This window comes from Centrocercus urophasianus, unplaced genomic scaffold, assembly GCF_019232065.1.
Source record: "Centrocercus urophasianus isolate 14NV4802_14NV808 unplaced genomic scaffold, USGS_Curo_1.0 seq_56, whole genome shotgun sequence".
Taxonomy (NCBI): domain Eukaryota; kingdom Metazoa; phylum Chordata; class Aves; order Galliformes; family Phasianidae; genus Centrocercus; species Centrocercus urophasianus.
Genome location: NW_024885155.1, coordinates 1,060,986 through 1,084,814, shown reverse-complemented (window position 1 = coordinate 1,084,814; position 23,829 = coordinate 1,060,986). Strand labels below are relative to the sequence as shown.

The following is a 23,829-nucleotide window of genomic DNA, read 5'->3' as shown; positions in this document are numbered from 1 at the left end:
TCCCCAGCCAGGGATCCTGCTCAGCAGAAGGCAGAAGATAAGCTGCAAAACCCAGGGAAGGTGCCTTGCTGCACCTTGGCAATGGAAACTGACCCCTGGCTGCCATCTCACATCCATCGTTCCGATCTTTGTCACCTGGGATTTTGTACTCTGCCCCAAACCACCAGATTTCGGTACCTTTTACATTCAAGTCACCCTGCAGAACCCCACTGCTGCCAGCTGTAAGGAGGAGAAACAGGAGGATCAGGCTGGGCAGGTCGGAGTGCTCTGGCTGGCAGTGCAGGCACTCAGCTCCGCTCTGCTGCTCCGCTCCAGGCAGCTGCTGAACCACACACCAGCTCCTCTTCCTACCACTGCTAAGTCCCTTAGAAAGGCAGGGCCACGTTTACCAGCCTGCACTGCTGGAAGCAGCACTGCAAGGAACTCAGAGCACAGCTTCAGAAGGCAGAGCTCCTGCCCAAGCACACTGCATGGAGCTCAGAAAGCTCTGCTTGCACAATTAGACCACGTCCAGTAACGAGCCACGACCAGCACAGTGACTTGGTGCTGCACCACGACTGATTAGCAAACCAGTATCAGCTCCTCCAAAGAGCTCATAAGATGCAGGACACAAGCTGGCTTGAAGAATTAGAATAGCTGAACGGAAACCTGGAATAACAAGGTAAAGCTCAGAAGAGTGTTTAGTTTAAATGGCAGACAGATTTGCAAAGTGATGCAGCCGCTCTAATTATAGTAATGACCAAAAGGCCGGAGTGGATTAAATTAGCATAGAGCTGCAGCCAGCATTAGCAGAGCTCTAAGAAGTTTCTGCATAATGAAGGGAGACGGCTGAGCTCAGAGCCAGCAAGGGGCAGAGCAAACACCCCTGTAAGCAGCACTGCGAAGGCAGAGAGCTTCCAATATTAGGAGCACAGTTAAAATCCTCATCCCAGAGGCTCATTCCCTGCAACGCTGCTTGAAAGCTCAGACACCGATTCCTCCCACCTTTAAAAGCCTGATAAATATTTCATACTTCTGCCACTTCTTTCCCCCAGAAGGACACCGTGAACCACCAACCCCAAACAGCAGCGAAGCACAGCCACCTCTGGGGCAGGGGCCAAGCAGCCTGTTTCCCAGAGGAAAGATTACCTCTATTTTTAGTCCCTCTCGCATACTGGAAGGGCTGAGGGATGGAGGCAGCCCGGCCACAGCCACCTCCAACCCCATTTGGCTGCAGAATTTGTTGCTTAAATGGGACCTCGGTGCTTAATTTGCCAGAAGCTGCCTGTGTTTACCTCCCCCCCCCAGCCAACCACAAAGAACAGCCCACCCTGCTGCTTTCTTTGCACTTTGCACTGTGATGTTTCAGTGACAGTGCAGGGAAGGAGACCCATGTGCCTGCAGCTCATCCACGTTTTCAGGGCCTCTCCAGCTGCTGCAACTTCATCTCCTTGTACCTTCTGAAAAGCAACGTGAAATTTCAATTGTAAGCCTTGTTTTGGAGTCATATCTCCCCCAGCAGAGGGAAGGGCTCTTGGTCTGAAGCAGAGCCAGGTGCTTGGGTGCTTCACCACTCTGCACAGAGCCAGGAGGATGGCAGAAGAAAAACCAAACCTAACACAACTGATTGACTTTGTCAGACCACTGTATTTTTTACTGAAAGGAATGAGAAATAAACCTGCTTCCCCAGCAGCTGTTATTAGATTGGTATTATCATGAGGACTGCAAGCTTTCCTACATTTTCATTATGTTTTAATGAATCTACCAGAAAGATTGAACAAGAGAGATGGCGAAATGAGTGCAGCAGTGCTCCCACAGTTACCTGCACCCACAAAAAGGAGCAAGCCCAACTCCTAGAGAGGCCTCTGCTTTGAGGCCATCACTGCTGTACCCACTCACCTCACACTACCGTGTGGCTGCAACAATCTGCAATCCATGCAACTTTGTTCTACTTCTCCAGAGCACGAAGCCCCCCGGCGTACAGCAGGACAGACTGCTGGAACACAGACCCTGATTCAAACCATGAGCATCCTGGAGCAGGGAGGAGAGATCCCCTACATGGAAGGCTCCTGCGCACTGCCAGACGCACTGAGCTCATCCAGACAGACGGAGCCTCACCTCCTTGCTTTGGCAAACAGCAGGGCCTGCTGCTGCTGCTGCCAGAACAAAGCTGCTGCTCATCCTGCATGCCTGGAAGGTGCTGAGAACCCAGCAGTGCCCCTGCATGGAAACCACTGAAGCATCAGGATTCAGCCTTTGTTCCACTGAAGGTTTTTTTTTTTAAACAACTTACAAACTCGTAAAGAAATCCTTATCCACAAAGGCAAGACAGGGCTCACACCCTTTAGAACTACGTTACCTACTCCCCAGTACAAAGCTTTCAGAAGAATTGCCTTCCAGAGGAAAGATGCAGCACAGCCCATCTGAGCTGACGGCCTGCCGGGCTCTGCCTCAAGGTGCCTGAAGGTGCCTGAAGGTGCATTCCCTTCTTTGGGTTCATCAGGCTCCTCCACAGGTGCAAGCTGTTAGGATTCCACTGGTGAACCTTTTCCAGGCAAACCGAGCTTCCCAGAAGCACAGGCCCACAGCAGGTCTGAGCCAGGCAGCTCTCAGTGCCCACCTCAAGGCTCCAGGCCAAGCACGGCGCTCCTCAGCTGTGGGTGAGCACAGCGCTGTGCCACCTCCCCCGTTGGATGGGCAGGCTGGGATGAAGTCAGGCCCAGGCCATGCTGGCCTCCAGCACGCACCCTGCAGCTCGCAGCAAGCCCTTCCTTCAGCAGCGCTCTCAATTTGCAGGCCCACGTAGTGAATCCCCAAATTACAGGCCTGCTGCACATTTTCAGCCTCAGAAGAATTCTAATGAGCATATATTCAAATCTAAGTAATCACCGAGCAGGGTAAGTACAGTACAAGACACTTGGGATATGCACAGAAAGTCCCAAACACTTAATTAAAATGGGAGGCTATTAGCACGCAGTTTTATTAAATTTGTGCTGCTAGAGACAAACACTCCTCCAAATTTTCCTTCATCTTTCTGGCAATCCCACTGAAGTCCTTCCTGGCATGGAGTGGAAGCAGCAACTAGCCACAGCACCAGCTGGTTGACCAAACCACCCCAGCCTCCCTCTGCAGGGACTCAGAGCACGCAGAGCTCCCCACACTGACTTAGGAGATGTATCTCAATCCAGTGTGAGCACTGAGGGCTTACAGAGCTCTTATGGGCTCACCTCCCAGGAGCAGAACTGGATTATTTGTGGGGCTGGAGAAGAATCATCCCACCTGCTAAGATCACCCTACCATGCATTTCAGCCCCAACCCTGTCACTGCACAATGGGAGCCACATCTCCAGCCCAGGCTGCAGTGCCTGCCCTGTGTGCCCAGCCTGGGTGCAGACCTGTCCCACCCCCAGGCTGCACATCACTCCCTGCTCGTCACTGCTCCCTGTGTATTACTTGCTCGTGTAATTACCCAAGAGCTGACAGTCCAGGAACTGTTTTCTAGGGAATTTCTTGGACAACACACTGTTAATAGGAGCTTCGCCTTCACCGCTGCAGCAGCACTGAGGCATCCTGTGATAACTGGATGGGGCACGAGGCCATTATTCTAAATCAATTACATCTCTGCCATACAAACCAAGCCACCACGCAGCAAAGAGCGACACCTGCTAGAAACCGAGGTGGGAGATCAGACTGCTGGAGGAACAAGCTCCATCTTCACAGTTAAGAAAGAAGAGGAAAAGGACAACGAGGTATTTTGAGACTGAAATAGCACAGCCGCTCAGCCCCAGTGCCAGGGCGCTCCAACACGTTAGCAGCACGATGTGAAATGAACCACAGAGAGGAGGATCTGCTTCAGATGCGACTCTGGGACCTGCAGCAAAGCAAACGACTCGACTGAGGGTTCAGGAGCCCCCTCTCATCCACCTCACACAGCCAGAGAGCAGCTGCCTGCACCCTGCCCTGGCAGAACCCCCTGCCTGCACGCAGCGTTGAGGTGCTGGCAAGGCAGCGAGCACGGAGCAGCGCTTCCATGCCAGGGATGGGAGAGGAGATTTCTCATCTCAAAGGACACCAGCTGAAGTCAGGACGTTTGCACAGTTTACACAGCTCGTCACAATCCTATCTGACACGCTCCGTGCTGCAGACACCCTGCTGCAGATAAGGACAGCAGCAGGACTGCAAGTATCACTCGCTAACAGGCATTACGTATTTACTAACGAGTGAAGTAATGAGGAACTTCCAACACAGAACGGGGACAGAATGGTGCTGTTTGGTTCTACGATCTGGTTTTTATTTATTACATGCCAGCAGCTCGCAGGGTGGAAAGCACTCAGTAAAGCTGTTCAAACACAGCTGAAGAAAGCCAAACACCAACGGTGTGCGGCCAAGCAGCGTGACATTAAAAGGGATCACACAGTGCTTTCCAGCACCACCTGGAAATCAAGCTTACCGTGGTCACACGTGTTGTTAAATGCCACCATGTGCTCCCCCCACCCAACCAACAGGGCAGACCAGAAGGGTTTGATGCCTGCTCAGCAGCTCCATTCAAACAGGAGATGGTTCTCCCCGCCTGTCGCAGCAGGGCTGGATGGTTCTGATTTGCTCAGAGTTGTGTTGCAGGGGGGTAATGGCAAAAATACAGCATTTTGTCTTTTAAAAATCACCACTGACCACGCAGAGAATGAATGGGTGGCCTAAGAGAAGGGCAAGGTGACAAGAATAGGAACTTGAGCCCAAGTAAGCCCTCATTAGGAGGCAACATTGAAAACCTGCCTCCGTGCTTTGAAACAAGCAAGGCTGAGCCAGAAAAACATCCACGACCAAACAGAGCAAAACTCAGGTAGTCTGCTTCACTAACTAACCCTAATGAAGGCAAGTCAGACATTTTCAGACAGGCTGCAAAACTTTTACAGGGTTCATTCTGGGACTCAGCACCATCCCCACAGTTCTGCCATCTCCCCTGGTATCTGGGAGCCTGGCTTCACCACCAGGGAGAAAAAAATTGAAGTAAAAAAGAAACCACCTCCTTCTTCTCAGCAGAGCTGTTGATAGAAGTGAAGGGGCAGGGATGGAGCAGGGCGCCCATGCCTCTACCAGAAAAACAAGAAACATTTTTATTACACATTAACCAGCAGTTCACTCTTATTCTGAACTCGAGCCAGCAAAGGGAGGTCCCAGCACCGAGCCCTGCGCCTGTTTTGTCACCATGCCTGGCACAGAAGGTTAGAAGGCAAACCCCAGGAGCTGACACGAGGTACAGGACGTGAAGTATCTCACAGCTGAGCTCACGGACTCGAACCAAACTGAGACACAGAAACAAGACTCTGCTGGGTCAGAGCGCTGCGCTCAGCACGTCGCAGCTCAGGGCGCAGCACAAGAGTCCTCCAAACACCCCCAGCTCTCCCTCCTGCGAGGAGATAAGCCCCGAGCAAACTGCTGTGGCTGCAGGAGGGCTCTCCCCTCCCAGCAGATAAACAGCCACCTCTCGGGGCTGTAACAAACAGCTTGCTGTGGGAAAAAGGCTGCGAGGTCTTGGAGTGCAGGGCACAATGCTGCTGAAAGGGAAAGTTCCACCTAACGAGTCCCGCAAATGAAGCATAACGCTAGGCTGCTCCCCACAGAATGTTTTAATTAGTTACTTGTGCCCTGATTAATCAGTACGTAACCGGCACTTGGAAAACCTTCCAAGCACAGATCTTGAGTCACTGAAAAGAGGTTGACAGCCCTTGTCTCTATTTTACAGCTGCAGAAATGAACTGAAAAGAGCCTTGAATTGCTTCCTAAACTCATTAGCCAGAAGAGAATCCAAGAATAAAACCCAAGGCTTGCTATGCCCCCAACGCACGGGATCGCATCCCAGCACTGACGTGGGTGGCAGCAATCACTGCCTGAAGAGTTTGAGAGCACACAGCCACGGCCCAGTGCTGCTGCACTCCCATTCAGCTGAAGGAGCCCTTGAAGCTGAGCTCTCTGCCCCTGTCCCAGCCAGGACAAGGTTAGGAGCCCTCAGCCACGCAGCTGAGGATGGAGAGCATTCCTTAATACCTACACCTTGTCAAGCATTTCCAAAACACAAAGCTACGTGGTTAGTTCAAACGATGCAGAACTTCAGCTGGAAAATAAAGACCAAAGTTTAACCCCCCTCGCTTCCCAGCTACCAGAAGCATTTACTCACTTTTTCACGTTTGCCTCCCCGTTGGGAATTCTGCGTAGCTTCTTCTTCTTCAGAATTTTCACAGCTCTCCTACAGAGGGTTTCAGAGTCCAGCATCTCCTTCACTTTGCCATAAGATCCTTCTCCAAGCAAGTCTCCCATCAAGTACTTGCCGATGAGCTTGGCCCTTTTCCGCCGTGGCTGGTAGATGACTTCAGTAGAGTCGATGCGATGGATAAAAGTGTCCATCCCCACAGACATCAGCTCGCTCTCTCCAAACATACCCAGCTGCTGAGGCTCCTGCATATCCATCCTGGATTAAGTTCCTTAACCTGTCTTCCTTAAGCGCTCAGGGTTTTAATCCTGTTTGTTTGTTTCCAACACTCCCTTTTACTCCTTCTTGAAAAAAAACATCCAGAAGATTGTACAAACATTAATTAAAAAAACAAAACAAAACGAGAAAACAAAACAAACTACGAGCTGCTTCCAGCTCAAGTGGATGCTAAAAGATCCAGGTCTGCTCCAGTAACGCGTCTCTTAAGAAGAATATATAGCTCTGACCAGACACAATCAGGTTGGGACTCGCTTTTGCTCCTGGCCTGGTCCCACCTCTAGGGTTCTTTCAAGTCACCTCGGCCTTTCACTTGGCCCAGTTTGTGAAGGTAAGTGCTAGGTCATCCTGGGGACCTCAGATCGTCACATAAAACAGACCACTGCCAAGTCTCGTTCGTGGCTTTCCATTCCCAGCACAGCACAGGCACCAGCTCCCAGCAGGATGGCGGGGGAAGCACTCCTGCCCTGCAGCCTTCACCTTCCGAGCACTAGAGCAGACGTTGGGGCTTTTTTCAGCCGTTTGGAAGCTGGAACCAGGTTTCTTTGAAAGAGTTTTCAGAAACAATTCTAATTTCTTCGCTTTTCACGCCTACAAAAGTTTGAGGCCTTCGGTGCCTATTGAGATCTCCCAGGGGCATCCTTCAGCCACCTGGATTGCGCCTGGCACATGATGTGTCACCGCTGCTGTTCCCAGGCTCAGCGGGCGTTGGACAGCCAAACCCCACCGGCAGAAAGCCAAACCCCGGAGCTGCGCGGGCACAACGAGGTGCGGGACGGCTCAAGAGGCAGCAAACCTCTGCGCCAGGTGCTCCCAGCGCCCCATTCCCTGCCCAAAGGAAGGAGATGCGGGTAGAGGGACGGACTCTTCGCGGGCCACTCCACAGGTATCGGCAGGGCCGGAGAAACAGAGCAGAGCCTCCGACAAGAGGGAAGGAGGGAGGCGGGAGCCGAACGCTCTGCACGCTGCCGGGCCGCGGGGCTGAGGGGACGCTGCCGCCGGGGACCGGGCCCCGCGAGCGGCCCAGGGAAGGCCCTTCCCCGTGCGCCGGAGACGCTCCCTCAGCGCCGGGCCCCGCGCTGCGCCGCCGACACGGGGAACGGAGCGGGGAGCCCGGCGGCCTCGTCCTCCCTCCCCGCTCCCGGGCCTCGGACCGGGCCGGGCCCCGGCGCCGCGCTCCCCTGGCGTCCACCCGTCTCAGAGGAATCCCCACCGGCCACTGTCCCCGCTCTGCCCTCGCGGACTCGCCTCAGGGCCCGCTCCAGCCGAACCGCGCCCCTTTACCCCCTCCGCCGCCGCCGCAGCGCGCACGCCGCCGCCATTTTGTTTACCTCCCGCCCCCGCCCGGCCCCGCCGCGCTCCCGCCGTTGCCCCCCCCCCGGGCCTTGCGCCTCCCTGGCGACCGACGTCCGCGCCGATTGGCCTCCGCGCCGGCCCCGCCCCCGAGAGCTCGTTCTCTGATTGGCTGCGGTCCTGCCACGAGGAGGCGGAGCCGGCCCAGCGGCTTTCGCTTCCGGTTGGCTCGCGGAGTTTCCAGCCCGCCCTTTCACTCGGGTAGAGGGAAGCGCGCCGTGATAGGCTGAGGAAGCTGTCCGTCAGTGCTGTCGGCCGTAGGGGGCAAAGGGCAAAGGGCGAAGGGCGAAGGGAAGTGGTTGCCATGGAGACGGGTGGAGGAGGGAGTGGCGCCGCGCATTGGGCCTGGGCCTGGACCGCCGCGCCCTGGTCGTTCCGGGCGGGGCCTGCTGTGCAGCCCGTCCTTAGCGCTGCGCAAACCCTCCGGAACCACAGCCCGTCCTAATCCCTACGTTCGGTGCTAAACGTAACGCGCAAAACCCTTGCCGTGCGTGCAGGAATTCTGTCAGCAGAAGGGGCCCCTCTTCCCCCGCCGTGCTGCCCTCACGTACTGCCGCCATCGGCCGCCAAGGGCCGTTCTCGTGAGCACCGAGGAGTCCAGCACCCATCAGGCAGTCTCAACGTGGACTCTGTGCTCTTGGACATTAACAAATAGCAGATGGTAAACAGCTCAGTGCTGCCTTTATCTGTAGCCCTCAGAGGTGAAGCAGGGAATCAGCAGCCCTGAAATGAGGCCAGCATTGGGCTGAAGGGCAGCAGCTGCTTTCTGCTGTGTGCTGTCACTGTGCTACAGTCCTCTGCTTCTGGCCAGAAACAAAAACAGGAGAGGTTTGGATGAGTCAGAGGAGGTTCATGTGCATGGCAGCGTCCTCCAGGTGTCCACCTGGCTGCTGGAGGAGGACCCGGCCAATGAGTCTCCCACACTGCTAAACCCCGCAGTTCACCACGTCTGTCCTCCCCAACTGTCTGTCCCGACATTCTCGGGACAAAGGTGCTGTTAGTGCTGCTGTGCCTGGCTGTGTTCTCATTGCATCACTCCTTCACACCCTATCCTGACCTTTTGGCCATTTTCTTCTCTCGCAAGGACGTTATCGCCTTTCTCCTTGCTGGATCCCAGCAGCAGCATCTCAAGAGCACCACAGAGCGGCAAGAGCTGCCACCTCCTGGCCGAGCTCGTGGGCCTGCAGGGCTCCGTGTGTCCCAGCTTCAGCTTCCTCATGCCGGTGTCCCCACCTGTCCTTGCTCTGAGGCCCCTCGCATCCAAGAGCCCTGCAGAGCCTACCTTCACTCAGTTGCTCCCAGAGGCTCTGTCCTGGAAATGGCATCACCTCCAGCTGTTGCCATCTGCTTTTGGACAGTGTTAGAAAAAAAGTGCAGAAACCATTGGAAAAAGCTTTTCCAATATGTCCCATATAGTGGTTCCCTTGGGGTAAGTTGAGATTTTTGTTTGTTGGTAGAAGTTGACATTTTCGTTCTTCTGAGTTTTGCACTGAGGGGTATTTTAACCCCTTCTTCTGGAAGTGATTAAGCTCCATAGAAATCTCTATTTTTATTTAAAAAATAAGAGCAGCCTTCCAGCATACATGGCCATACACACAAGTGAGCTCAGTGAACACCACAAGAAGAACAAAGAGGGAAACCAGCAAGGTAGCACTGGGCTCCATGAGCCCCTCTCCATCTCTGAGCAGAAGGAGCTCAGGGCTGAGGACAAGAGACCGAGACAGGATCATAGAACGCTTGCACAGAAGGAGGCACAGCTGCCCCAGGACCAACAGCTCTGCATTCTCCCTGCCTCAGGGCCCTGTAACACTGTGCTTGTCTCTGCTCCCTTATAGGCTTCTCTCATGATAGTGCCTGGCCACATGTGATTTACTTCGATCTTGGCATGAAGTCCACAGTGCTGGAAAGCGATCACCCAAATTCTGGTAAATGCTGTGCTTCCCCTTCCCAAGAGGGCCGGGTTCCCAGCAGCACAAGGGCAGGATCGATTGGAAAACATCCACACAAAAGAACCCCGGATAGGAGCAGCTCCCACTGCCTCCTTTGCAGCTCCTACCGGGCTGCATCAGCTGCGCTCTGCCCCCAGGAGGTGACACTCCAGGAAGGGACTCCAGGGGGGTGACACTCCAGGGCTGAGGGGGCTTTACAGATCCCTCTGATGGTCTGGCACACACCAGCCCACACCCCCAGAGCTGTGGCTCCATTCTCCGCCTCTGTGCTGTCCCTTGTTAAAGCTGTAGGGCAGCATTGGCCCAGCTGGGTCCAGGGTACCCCAACCCAGTGGAAAGTCAGGGGATTTCCAGGCTGTGGGAAGAAACAGGAACTCAGTGCACGCACTGTGGCCAAACACCCTGACATGGCCGCAGCAACGACCCTGTAGCATGCTTGCAAGCCAGCACTGCTGGATCGGGGCCCTGATGTTCGTGTCTCTGATCCTGCTCCCCCAGGACCTGCTGTCCCCCAGAGGTCCAGCTGCCTGGGAAAGGCTTCTTCTGGGGAAGGCAGAGCACTTCCCAGGGATGCTGCTTGGGATCATAGACAAAGGTGCTTGGCACAAAGCCCATCACTGACTGCAGCAGGGGCTGTGCTGCAGCCTCATGCTCACAGGGGGGCTTTCCTTTGTGGTGCTGCTGTCTCCTCGTACAGCAACAACAACACTCACCCCAGCACAACCTCACGGAGGCATGTGCTAGTCCTTCCCTTCCTAATCCAGAGGCGGTCATTAGGATAGAGGCTTTCAGTGCTCCCTTGCTCCTCAGGAAGCTTTTAGGGGTTGGGAGGGGTCTGCAGGGTCATCAGGTTCATGTCTGAAATGGGAACTGGGGTGAGAAGTGGAAAGGAGGCGAGCGCTGTGTCATGGCCCCGACTGCTGGGATGGCACTGATCACAGGAGGAGGCTGGAGGGATCTGTGCTGGTTCTTCCTTTGTTTGCTTTGTTCACAGTTGTATCATACTAAACAAATAACTCTGGGGGATTTTAAGCCATAGAAATTCATGACTGTAGGGCAATTGTTGAGTCCCAGCCTGAACCATTGATTGAGCACCCGGGGAAAAGACCCAGTCAGCCCTGAGAGCACAAGTGAAGGCAATTCATCTGTGCAACCCAGAAGGGCTGGAGCCTGACTGTACCTCTCTTAGACCGCATTTAAGGGCTGACTGCCCCAGAAAAGGATTTCTTCCTAGAGATCCCTTCTTGGTGAAGTTTTCCCCTACGAACCTAGAATCTTCTCATGCAGGTGAGCAATTTTCTTCCCTTTCTTTCTAGCACCTTTCTGTTTTGCTGGTCCTTTCATCATCACACCTTTGTTGTAATGCCTTTCCCGTTGGACTGATCTGTCCCATTGCTACAGCGACTAATGGAGCTACAGCAATTGTTCTCATGGAGCCCATGTCCTCAAGGGAACAAGCAGAGCACTGCAGGGCAGTGCTACCTGTAAGAGGTTCTTTGGTGCTACTTTGGTGCCTGCGGCAGCATGGGGTGAGTCAGAGCAGGAGGAGGTGTTCAAGGTGTGACTTGAGAGTCAGAATCTCTCATGTTAAGCTCTGGAGAATGGATATTTAAAAACAAAACAAAACAACTCAAATGTGACACAACTGCCTTGATTAATGCACACAGGTGAATGAAGCGTTCTGAGAGCAGTGCATGTTAACAAGAGCCACAACGTGACCTTTAGGTCTGAGCAGGACAAAGAGAACTGCCGTTGGGCTGGGCAAGGGCTGGCTAAGGGCCACATCCCCAGCTGTGGTGTCTCAGGGTGCAGTGCTCAGAGGCTGTTCTGCTCCCCCTGTGGCAGGAGCCCAGCATTCAGAGGCTGCAGATAGAGGCGGCTCTGCTCTGCTGGCACCTCCCTTCTGGGAATCAGCCGGACACAGCCCTGCTCTGAAGATGCCAATGCAAAAATAGCCTTATCTGGAGTGTTTCTTTACGTGACCCCGTGGGGACTTTTGTTCTCGTTGTCCTGGGACTGAACCGGGGCAAAGATCCAACAGAAACAATTAAAAAAAGCTTTAGGAACGGGCGGGAGGCGTCGGGCAGCCTGGGGGAGTAGGAGGGGGGCAGAGCCGCTCCTCCCTCGGGGCTGCGGCGCTCCCGGGGTTCAGCACTTCACCTCTCCGCTGTCCCACAGCGCGCAACAGCCGCCCCCATCCCCACCTCGCAGGTGGGAGTAGCGGGGCGAAGGAGGAAGACCCCCGCGGTCTCCGGGAGGCGGCCGGCCGGCCAGCCCACAGCCGCTCCACGCGCCCGGCCATGCCGGCGCAGCCCGGGACCGCCGCCTCACCCTGCGGAACTTCCGCCTTCCAGGGGTGGCGCCCTCCGCCCACTTCCGCCCGGAAGTCCGTGTCCCTCCCCCAAAATGGCGGCCTCTGAGGGCGAGCCAGGAGGCGGCGGTGGTCGCCGGGCGGGAGCCTGAGCCCCCCACGCAGGTAAGGGCCGGGGGCACGGGGTGGGGGCTGGCTCTTTGTGGAGCTCCTGTTCTCGGCGGGCGGAGGCCTCCGGTATTGAGGAGCATTGCGGGAGCTCGGGGCTGCTCCCTCTGCTCCGTTCCGGCGGGCGCTGGTCCGTGTCCGGCGGGTCGGATGTGAGGGGAAAGTCCTCCCCTGGGAGCTGGTGAGGCTCCGACACCGCCCGGAGCTGCGCTGTCCCATCCCTGGCGGTGCCCAAGGCCGAGGGTGGGGCCCGGGCAGCCCGAGCTGGTAGGGAGCGCCCAGCCCACGGCTGAGGGGGTCTGGAGGGGCCCTTCCGACCGCTCCTCGGTTCTGTGAGAGGCGAAGGGGCCTCGGAGTGCTTTATGGGTCGGTGTTTTGCAGTAGCGGTCCCCCTTCCAAAGCGAAAGCCGGCCCTGTCACTTCATGCAGCCCGGTGCTGAGAATCAAACCGTGCTGTGCAGAGGCTGAGTTCTCACTACTACGCTTTGTTCAGACACTTCTGAGTCGCTACTTAAAAACCATCAGCACAGCCTCGCAGCCCGTGTCTGCCTGTTGTGGTGCGGTTCTTAATGACCCTATTAACAGCCTTTGAAGGGTAGAACTTGACTCTTAACTCCAGTGCTGTTAGCAGTCACCTGCAGTACCCAGTTGTTAACGTAATTAATTACTGATGCAGTGTTGGAGAAGGGATGCTTTCAGGCATTCCCAAATGTCCCTGGTGGGCAGTGCTGAAGCTGGTGGAGCCATGATTGGCCCCTGAAGGCTGCTGTCTAATTTGGAGTGGTGTTTCTTATCTGATTGTTTCATGCAATGGCTGGGATGGCTGACTGGTGCTGATAAAGAGGAGCGCATTTCCCCACCTGTTTTCTCTGGTAGTGTTTTTCCTCCTCTTGGAATTGCTTGTGCAGGGCTTTCGGGTGGGTGAAAGCGAAACTATGCTTTGTCAAGCAGATGTGATGCTAAACCCACAGAGCCGGACAGAAGATAGCAGAGCCAGGGAATTCTACTACACTTTTTCTTTCATGTTCAGTTCTTAATTTGATTCTTTACCCTGGAACAGGAAAGGTGCAGCCAAGTGTCACACTTCATCACGTGTCAGACATGGGACAGATGCATCTGCCAAGCCGGGTGCTCAATGAAAAGCACAGCCTTGCTCACTGCAGACTGTTTTTTTTTTAACACTGAAGCATACATGGACTGAATTTTCCTTGTAATTAATTTATTTTACTTTTAATTTTGTGTTTAAAATAGCGACCCTGTGGTTTGTTTGAGGGTTGTGTTTCCTGACTGAATGGGCCTTTTTAATGTTTAAGTTACAGAGCTCTGAAATGGGGGGTTTATAATGAAAATGCTGACACAGGTTTCAAGCTTTTTGAACAGTGACACTGTATTAAAGAGCCAACTGTGCAGCCACTGAATGCTGCACTGTGACTCTTGGTCGTGAGAGTCTGGATCTCTCTGGAAAGCAGTATAGGCTTAATTAAGAGTTTTATATTCTCCTGAAACACTTTCTCAGCTTGAAACTCTTCAGTCATTTTTGGTAACACGATCAAGATTTGTAAACACAGAGCTATGAAAGAGGCCAACACATGCCTCTTTCACAGTGTGCTGAGCCTGCCTGAAGGCTGTCTGATTAGGACTGCTGCTATGGGCTTGTGATCAGTAGAGAAGCAGGCTTTGATGTCCTGGGGTGTTTTTTCAGCAGTGTGTGAAGCAGAATACTCATAGCCTGTGTGGTAGCACTGCACAGGGTCTCAGGACCTGCTCAGCTCATGCAAAGTGTTTCTTGCAGAGCTTCTCTTGGGATTATCTCAAAAACAGTGGGCAGAGGTGAAGCGTAGAGGATCCTGGAGGTCGTGTTCCTTGGTTTTAAACCTTAGTCAGCTGTGTGCTTTCTGCTCTTCTTCCCCTTTAATTAACCAGCATTATGGCACAGTTTTGCCTTGCAGGTGTGTTCTGAGGCTGACTCCAGGAGCGTGTGCGTGGCTGAGCCTGGTGCTGCTCTGTGTGCTCCTGACTGAGCTGCTCCAGCCTCAGCTCTGGCACGTTCTCAGTCTGGGAACTTTCAACTGCCTAATATTCATCCAAGAAAATGGAAGGAACGGCACACTGGGGCAAATGCCAGCGTCAGGGCTCCAAATTGCCTTTTTCCTCCTCTTTCATTAGTTAGGTTTATGTTTCTGTGCTTTTCTTTTGAGGATTAAGGCCATCGTGACTCTTGCCGGTATCCAAACAGCGCCGAGGAGCATCCCAACGATGGGCAGAGTGAGCCTGGAGCCACAGCCTCAGCTGCTGGGAGTGCTGTGTGGCACTGACCCTCTTCCTAGGGGTGAGGGGGGCCCCGTGGAGCTGGGTGGGAGCCCCTGTCAGTGCAGTTCCCCTCTCTGTACGTGGAGGCCCTCAGAGCTATGAGGCACTTCCTCACTTGTGGTGTGATTGTTTCCATGGCAGACCCGTGTGGCTTAAATATTGCCACCGTGCTCTTCTCTTCACACCCACAGTAACGACACTTTTGCTCTGGAGAGTTCCTGATAGGGCTTAATTTCACAGGCATCTCAGATAAACTCCCTGGTTGCAGGCTGCGTGTGGGGAAATAGCAGAGCTTTGTCTGGCTGCAGGCTGTCAGCACGGCTTTTGGTGTGGATTAATGTGAAGTGCTGCAGAGCCACGAGGAGGATGTTATTTTTTTGCAAGAAGCTTGTGCTGATTTTACTTGATGTTTGTGTATTTTAATTGCAAACAACTAAACTGTTGCCTTGTGTGCAGTGAGAATGGTGCATCTTTTGGAGAGGGATTCCTTCAGTGTCCTCCAGCAAGTCAGATTCTGTCCTGACTTTATTGGCTGCTCTTGTTCTGAGTGCCTGTGCTGCAGTCTGTGCCCCCGACTGGTCTGTATGCTGGTTTTCAGCTTTTGTTTTTTCCCTGGCACTTGTAATAAAGGTTTCCTATGTGCTAATTTAAACCTGCCTGACTTCAGCCTACCTGCATGGGACAGTTTGTATTCTGCTGAGAATGCTTCCTGCCCAAAAGTGTCTTTGATTTGCAGTTTTTCTCTGCGTGGCCTTAACTTGAAACCAGGAGGGCCTGGCACTGCTGGGAAGGCAGAGCTCTTGCTGTCCTGGGAGGACAATTTATCTCCTTTGCGTGCACCACTGTGTATCTTGGATAGATCTGGCAAGAAGCTTCAGAATGATCTCAGCTCTTCTCTTTGTTTACAGACGATGTAACTCCAGCAGTTAATCTGTCCGTTTGTTTTCAGTCACCACAGTTTGCTGTTGGCTGGCATAGCCCTGCTAAGCAGTGAGCTTATCCCTGTTCCCTTCTGTCTCACTCCCAAGCCTGGTGGTGCTGTGTGCACAGGATATGGAGCTCAGTCTGTACAGAGCAGATGCACCCAATGTGCATTCTTTCTAGCTGAAAGCATTCAGGAGATGAAGGTGACTGAAGTGCTGGGTTAGCATGCCCTCAAGTGGCTCCACTTTCATCACAGATGCGTATTATTGTTATTACTTATATCTAGATTGATGTTATCCTGTGCTGTTGTATCTGAACTGAGCTGTGCTCCTCACCAGCCTGAGGATACATTTTTCTTTCTTCTCCTGTAACTTCCTAATGTTACTTGGAAGATGTTTGCATCAGGCTCATTTTCTTTCATGCTTTCTAATGCGTGAGGTTGAAGACGTGCTGGGCTGACCCTGACTTTTCCTCCTTGGTTTTCCATAGTGTGAGTCCCTGCTGGGGATGGGGCTCTGATTCAAAGCCTCCTTCCTCATTGCTCAAGGCAAAATGTTCAGCCTAAACTCTGCCCAAAAATATGGCAAGAAGAAGTGTTAAAGAGGAACTTGAAGCTGGCTCAGTCATTGAGACCTACAATCACTTTTTGTGTTGCGTGCTGCTCAGTTCCCATTTCTGAGGGCAGTTTGTGTTCAAGCTGTGCTCCTGGGGAGCCACACAGGTGGAGCAGAGCGCTGGGCTCTGTTTACATCAGGAGAGGAGCAGGATTGTGTTTCAGAGCCCTCTCTCTCGTTACAGATACACGGTAACTCAATGCTCGGCAGGTTCAGCTCTGACTGTTCTGGACCTGCCTATGGTTTCCTAGCTGTCATCTTTTAAAAGAGAACAATTTGGAGTGAGTAACAAAGGCTGAAACACAACCAGAAGGAAGTGCTCACCTGTCCCAAGCGTGCTGTGGGCTCCCACCTCTCCTGGATGCAGCTATGTGAGCTGAGCCTGCACCACAGTGCTGCTGGCGCTGACTGCTGCAGGACAGGTCCTTGTGTTCTTCTGACCTGGAATTGCTGCAGCAATTCTACACTTGTACAGAGATCAGGCTGTTAACATTTGAAATATGCTCTTTGTAACAGCTGGGCAGGAAGAATTCCATAGGAATTCCTGCCTATTGTGACCTGGGCTGAATGGCAAAGCTGTAAGCAAACTCAGTAATGTCGGAATTATTGCTGTGGCTTCATCAGGGTGACTCACGATTGCTCGCGGGGCTTTGTCACGCTCGGCAGCAGTTTCACTATGAGCCCCAGCTGCTTGGCCAAGCAGCAGCCGACCCAGCTTTGGTTCCCTGGTTGTGTAAGCACAGCTGAGTGCCATCACCCCAGGTCAGGAGGGGCACGTTGCTGCTTCTCAGCAGTACGAGCAGGGCTTTACCTGCCTGTTGTTGGGGCTCAGCTCTGTCCCTGCCGTTGCTTACACCAGGCACTGGTGTTTTCCTTTGCCTTTGCCTTCCTTATTGTGGCAGGAACCTCATCCTTAATGGTTCCAGAGCACTTTTGCTGGGTTGGAAGCTGTTACAGCGACCAGCTTTGTGGCTTATGCTCTTCATTCATTTTTTACAGCTATTTTTTAATACGTTTTGCGGCGGTGAATGAAGAAGCAAATCTAATGTGCGAAGCAAGATTCATTCCAGCAGTATTTAGGAATTCATCCTTCTGCTATTTGGTTGTTCTTTTGGTGGTTTTTAGTTGCTTACTTCCTGTGCTGCAGCTAATTCTTGGCAACAAATAACACAGCCATCCAGAAATTAGCCTAATTACTTAGCAGTTCTATTTAGGAGCATGTTGCACGTGAGGAGCTTTTGGATGCCACCAGCATTACCTCCTGGCACCCAGGACCCACGCAGGGCTGCACTGTGGCCAGAGCAGCTTCATCCCCAGCAGCTCTGCCCTGGAATTTGAGGTCACTGCTTTCTGTGATCCTGCATTTTCTTTTCTGGGTCTATAAAAAGCTTCAGCCAGTTTGTGGTTCCTGAACTCAGTGGTGCCGCGCTGCTTCTTCAGGCTTACAGAGTCAAGATTCTGAAAACCTAACAGTCAGCAAACATCCATTTTTACCGTTAGGATGTGGAAATGAGAGAGCTCTGGCTTGCAAGGAATTGCTGATATTTGTGGCTGCCCAAAGGATGCCAACACCGCCGCGCACTGGGGCCGTTCCCCCTTCTAGCATTCATGCAGCAGGCAGCTGCCCTGCTTCTGCTTGTGCTCAGACTGCACGAGTGCTTTTTGCACTCCTCCTGGCTGTGTGGCTGCATCCATCAGTCTGGTGTGGAGCTGCTGCCCTCACACAGCACTGCAGCTCTCCAGCAGTGCACTGCTCCATTGGGGATGTATTGAGGGGATCCGTCCCTTGCAGTATGACTGTGATGGGGAGCCTGTGAGGTCTGGGTGTCACTTGGTGTCACTGCATTCCTTGGGGCTCCCAACCCGTGCATCCAGCCCTCGAGACGTGCTGCTGAGGCACAGAGATGCAGGCAGGCAGAAATGCTGCTATCGATTTTCCCCTTTATAAGATCCTTTGGCTGTAGAAGTAAAGCTGTATATTTGCTACAGCTGTTACGGGAATATAACTGCTGCTGATTTCCTATCGAAAGCTGTTACAAACTGGAAGAAAGAGAAGTAAAAAAAATCCCTGAGCTTTCTGCTGAGACCAGGGCTGGTGTTTTAGAGGCACCAGAGGATGTCAATATCTCTGAAGTGTCTGTGATGCTGACCCTGGGGTTGGTGCTCCTCACCACCTCTGCTCAGCAGCAGCCAAGCTTTATTTGAAGCCATCTCCAAGGGGAAACTATCAGTGCCATTTGCAGCTCTATGTATTTGAATAAGGTCTCAGGTTTTCTGTTGCTTTGTGTTCCTTTCAGTCTGCCTGGATCGGAAGGCTGGGGGACTTTGAACAGGTCGGTGGAGGTGGCAAGCAATCCTAGCTCACCACTGCTTGGTGGGGGGATCTGGGTGTCTCAGCACGGGCTTCACTGTCAGCATGGGTCCTCTTGTCACCCACATGGAGTGGGAAGAGCAGCAGGGAGGGCTGTGGCTGAGGAGGGCTGAGGCAGAGCTGTTCTTTAAGCCAACCCTTCGGTTCCACCTGTGGTGCAGAGCCGTGATAAACCTTTGCCTTGTTTTGTGTTGAAGCCTTTCTCTCACCACTTCCTTCCTAAGATGTAAATTAAAACTTCGTAGGATCTCTTGTCAACCACCCAGTGGCATCAGAGAAAAACATAAAGCCAAAGAAGAAAGCAACCTGAAAAGCATGAGGAAAAAAGCATCTCCTGGGGTGGCTCTGCTGGAGCTCGGGCTGCTTTGCTTCATGCTGACTGAGCCTTTTTTCTGCCTGTCTTTACTGTGGGCTGGAGGTCAAAGTCTACATTTATGCAGCGCTGTTTGCAAGCTGCATTGCAATAGATGGTGTGCTTTGGGAGGGAGAATTCCTTGAATATTTCAACATCTCTGCAGTCTTTTCTGCGCAGAGCTGCTCGATAGGTGGGACAGGAGCGTGGCTCTGCCCGAGGAATCCATCTGCAGCCCTTTGTGTTTGGGAGATGTGGCATCAAGCAGCTTCTGCTTCAGCATCAGCACTCTGTGATGTGTGAGAGGGGTTCCCTCTGCTGAACGGGCTGCTGTTGGGGATGGCTGTGTGTGTGCAGCCCCTCACGAGGCTCCAGGGCTGCACATGGTGGGCAGGCTGCTTTTTGGGAACCCTGGTGCTGATGTTTGACTAATGAATCAAGAGGCCTGAGGTCAGTATATTAATTAGGGTGCCAGGGTGTTAGCTGACTGTTTTTAACTGCTTTTGCTCCCGGGCTTTATGGACTGTAAAGCCCAAGTGTGGATTTTATAACACAATAGAAAGAAACGCTTCTGGGAGTAAAAGAATGAGATCGCAGCAAATCTGTGGTCAGCGAGAAGGATCCTGGCATTTCAGGGCCTTGGTAAAGAGTATTTATTTGTTTAGCAATTAATTAAAATCCACTGTGCTTTTTTTCTGTAGTGGAATGAGCATCGTTCTTTGGAGGCCGTGTCCCACTGTGCCTTCCCAGGCTCCTGCATCGCCACATTCCAGGTGCTGCAGCATCCACGTGTGAGCCCTGCTCCCACTGCTGTCCTGCCATGGCTGCCCAGGGACAGGAGCAAACAGACACTTTAATGTTGCTTTCTGTTTCAAATGCAGGGATAATGTTGTTGGCTGAAAGGTCACTTTATTTTCATAGGGACTTTGACTCAGAGGTGACTTCACAAAGGCCTGCGATCCCGTCGGTGCCAGGGCTGTTTTGGGTCGCATTAATCTGGCTGTGAGAACTCGACCTGCCATTCACTGGGCTGAATTAAGTGCCTGCGTGCTAATAGGTGCTGATTGCTGGTGGCATGTGGGTATCTTGCAGGCCTTTGTCTGGTGTTTCAGCTGCTTCCTAACAGCTCAAGCCTGCCACGTTACTCAGTAAGCCAGCCAAATGAATGGTCTTGGGAAATGGATCGTTTTTAGCGAGGACTTTGCTCAGAAGCGCAAAATCTTTTTGTGTATGGAAAAAGGAAAATTCTTCAAGCTAAAATCCAGCACTTTACTACTGCAGGAATCACAGGCGTGCAACGATCTGCCAGATCTGTGCCCGGTGTGTGTGGTGAGGCAGGAGAGGTGCTCAATGCAAGTTCACTGTCTGGGTGAATTCCAGGTGTGGTGATGTTTGAGAGCTCAGATTTCCTGGTAAAACACCTCTCTGTTCTGGCAGGCGTTTTGCAGTCTATTTACTGATGTCTTAGCTGGGTTTGCACTCAGACCTGCTTTCTTCCCCTTCCCAAACCATAACTGTGTGTTTCTTTTCCGTCGCAGGACATGGTGCAGGGTGAAGAGCACAGATAAAGAGCCTCCTGCCGCTCTGCAGCCTGCACCCCTGGCCCTGAGGACTTCATGCAGGACAAGGGCTGATGCCCTCAGCACACGTGGCCATGGATGGGGGGAAGAGCTGCCCTCAGCACGAGCAGCAGCTCGCAGCCGATGCTCTCTGCAGCATCCCTGGCTTCTGCTCCCCGCTCGCCGTGCCGCCCATGGAGGTGAGGCTGCAGGTGACCCTGGGGAGGGAGATGCTCAGGGTTGTCCCCATGTCCCCAGGAGGAGTGTGGGCAGGGCCACCATTCCCCCACTGCATCCCGGGAGTCCTGGTGTGTGTGTGAATACAGGAGCTGTGTACCAGACTTCCTAGGCAGCCATCCGGGGGCATGAAGTATTGATTGCTAATGCTGGAAGGTTGTGCTGATGGCTTTTTCAAATGCTTTTGAAATGTGAGGGGAAAAACAGATCTGTGACTAAAATGATCCCTCTTTACATGCTGGGAGGTGCTTGGCTGCTGGAGAAAGGGCTGGAGACTTTGTGCAAGATCATACACTTTGTTTGCATGTTGCTCCTCTCTGAGAGATGCTAAAGCTGTGATTTGGCCACCTGTGTCTCTTTTGAGAGTGGCAGAGGTGAATAGAGTTGTGCTTTAGAAGCCGTTCTGGGACAAACAAGACCAAATCACTGATGTGTTCTGAACAGGGCAGGAAGCAATCCTCTGCCCCTGAAGAGCCTCCACATCCCCACAGTTCTGTTCAGAAATCACGTTTGATTTATAAACCATGTTCAGAAATAGGAAAAAAGAGGCCCATCTCCCCGAGTGCCTGGTTCTTCAGATGTGGGCACTGCAGAGGGAGTGGGAAGATGAAGAAGCATTGGAGGAAAGTTGTGCTGGTCCTCTGCTCTGACCATTCTGTGCTCTGCTTTCAGAGTTCCATGTTGGCTGCCGACTCGTGGAGTGACTGCTATCCTGCTCCTTTCCCAACCTCATCTTTCCCAAGTGAAAACCAGTGAGTGCTGTTCTCCTTTATATAATTCTCCTCCGCTCTTGCACACCCTGTGATTCAACTGTTTCTGAGTGCTTTCCTTGTTTATTTCTCGAACTGATGGGGAAATAATTGCATCACGGTCATCTTGTGGCATTTCATAAACTGCTGCATCTTGGAAAAAGCAGCAAACAACTGAAAAAAAAAAAAAAAGACAAAACACAAAGAGAGCAAAGCTTTGATTTCTGGTAAACCTGGTGGCTGTGGTGAAGGAGAAAGCCTTGTTTCTGCCTGGATTTGTTACACTAATGGAGTTCTTAAAAACACCCCGTTGTGCATCTGTAGCTTTTTGCAGACAGCATAGACAAGAAGGAACAAACTACTGGTGCTGGAGACAGGCGTGTGAGGTGACATGAAGATCTATTGCTGTGTAGGTGACTGGAAACTGGGTGAATGCTAAAATCTCTTTGTTGGAAGGCTCTGTACGACTCCTTACTGTGCAGTGCAGAGTTTGTGAGTGTTTTCCTTCAGGTTGTAGCTGATACTCTTCACTGATAAGCTCACCTCTGTGTGAAGTGATGAGTATGGGCTCGTGTGAGAAACTGTGACTTCCTCCTCAGCTGCCCTGTGCAGAAAATCACCTAGATTACATGCTGCAAATAGAATTTAGGGGGGTCTGTGTACAGCAGTAAGTGATGTTCTCATCCTTTGTCACGTACCTCTGTCCTGGGGCAGAAGGATGAACACTAGGGATGGCAGGAGGTTAAATGGCCTGGTGCCACTGGGGACACTGCTGGGACTGGGCTGCTCTGGTTTCTTTGTGAATGCAGGGAGTGGCACAGAGATGCAGGATGTGTTTTTATTTAGGTCAGAGGGGGAAGGAAGGAAAGTAGAGGGAGCGTTTGATATCGTGAGTTACTGTGTTCATAGTGCTTGAGGATTTAGTTTAACCTCCTTCCTGGGTGGATTTCTGCATGGTGCTGCAGAACAGAGATTCATCCTCATGGGTGTCCGAGTTCCAGCCTGGCTGTCAGTAGTGACACTCAGCTTCTGTGCTCAGAGGGGTGCGAGTCCTTTTGGTTCTGAATTCTGCCTGTTTCTCCTGTGCCTGGTCCTGCTCAGCCAGCAGTGAAAGGTGGGGTGTAACAGGATGCTCCTGATGTGTAACTACCTGGGAGCTGCCCCTTGGATGCTGAGTGGAACTTTGTCAGCTCCTCCAAAAGTGAGGATTCAGGAGGACTTAGCTGCTAAGTTCAGAATCTGCTTTTAGCTGGCCTGTCTGTGATTGGAAGAGAGGATACTTTTTGAGCACGATTCCTGTAAATTGCAGTTGGTGAATTCTCGAGAGAGCTGTAACACAATTTCTGTTTTGCTGTATCAAACCACAGGATCAGATTGTTTTTGTCTATTGTGTTGAGTTTTTTTTTCCTTTGACCATTTGTTCTGGTTTTGCCCTTCACTTTCCTCTTCCCCAGTGCTGCTCTTTGCTGTTTGTGTCAAATCTACTGGAAATGTTGCAGCCTTTATCCTGCAGAGACATGCCTGCTTTTAATGCAAATATATACTTATTGACTTTGTTACTATTTCTTTAGAAAGTGAGGCTCAATGTAGCCTTTATTTGCTAGAGAATTCAGCCAAGGCTACACTTCAGCTTCCTGTTTTTCATACCTTGGTAACTGTAAAAATCACCTTTCAGGTGAAATCTTCCTTATCTGTGTTTCACGGGGAAATAAAGAACTGTCCTTTCATAGCTAAAACTGCTGGATCTGTTTTGGGTGGGATACAGGGCTGGGATGTCATAGGTAGAAATCCTGGAATCTCATTTGTGAGTGGCTGTGTTTGAACATGGCTTACTCTCATGGCAACAGCTTTGTCCCAAAGCTGGTTTTTCCTGTTTCTTTTCACTAGTTTCATGCTAGAGAATTTGCTTAAAAGATACCAAAGCTTGCTTCTTTCTTTCAGGCTTTCTTAAGCTGGAAACGTAAGCAGTGCATTAAAGGTTTGTGGAAGAACAAAAGGTGTTCAAGCCTCCTGTAGGGGAGAGCTGCAGCTCAGTGAATTTCTAGGTTAACTGTCCCTGAAGAGCTGGGCTTTTTGCAGCAGTCAGCTCAGTGCTTCCCTTCCTTCAAGGAATTCTAGGTCAGCCCACTCGGTGCTGTTGCAGGCGGTGTCACACGTGTGCAAAACATATTTCTCCAAAACTGGAGCAAAGATTTCTTCCGTGGCTTCTGAAACAGGGCAACCCCTTTCTTTTCCTGCTGGTTTTCATGCACTTCTCTGCTTTACCACCTGTGAGTGGAGTGCTGCTAGCTGTGATGATAGCAGGTTCTGAAGTGCCTGAGTTGGTGCACTGACAGTGAAGAAGATTCAGTGCCTGGGCAGCCTGTGAACTCTGCTCATTGGCTTCCTGGAAACGTGGAGCTTGCATCTCCAAAAGTAGGGCTGTACCACCAGAGCATAAAGCCTTGCCAGAGTCCCCAGGGCAGGTGGA

General features: G+C 52.2%; 2 protein-coding genes across 2 annotated transcripts in view; one reads left to right on the top strand and one right to left on the bottom strand.

Annotated features, from left to right (window-relative positions):
• The window catches only part of STK11 (serine/threonine kinase 11), a 28,371-nt gene extending 20,913 nt beyond the window's left edge, over positions 1–7,458 (bottom strand). Inside the window, exon 1 of the mRNA XM_042835989.1 lies at positions 6,154–7,458. Coding sequence (XP_042691923.1) covers positions 6,154–6,443 — 290 coding nt within the window. The 5' untranslated portion in view covers positions 6,444–7,458. The remainder of the gene's footprint in view (positions 1–6,153) is intronic.
• A 4,698-nt stretch (positions 7,459–12,156) lies between these two features.
• The window catches only part of SBNO2 (strawberry notch homolog 2), a 51,447-nt gene continuing 39,774 nt past the window's right edge, over positions 12,157–23,829 (top strand). The window contains exons 1-3 of the mRNA XM_042835926.1: positions 12,157–12,240; positions 20,353–20,573; positions 21,283–21,362. Coding sequence (XP_042691860.1) covers positions 20,448–20,573; positions 21,283–21,362 — 206 coding nt within the window. The 5' untranslated portion in view covers positions 12,157–12,240; positions 20,353–20,447. The remainder of the gene's footprint in view (positions 12,241–20,352; positions 20,574–21,282; positions 21,363–23,829) is intronic.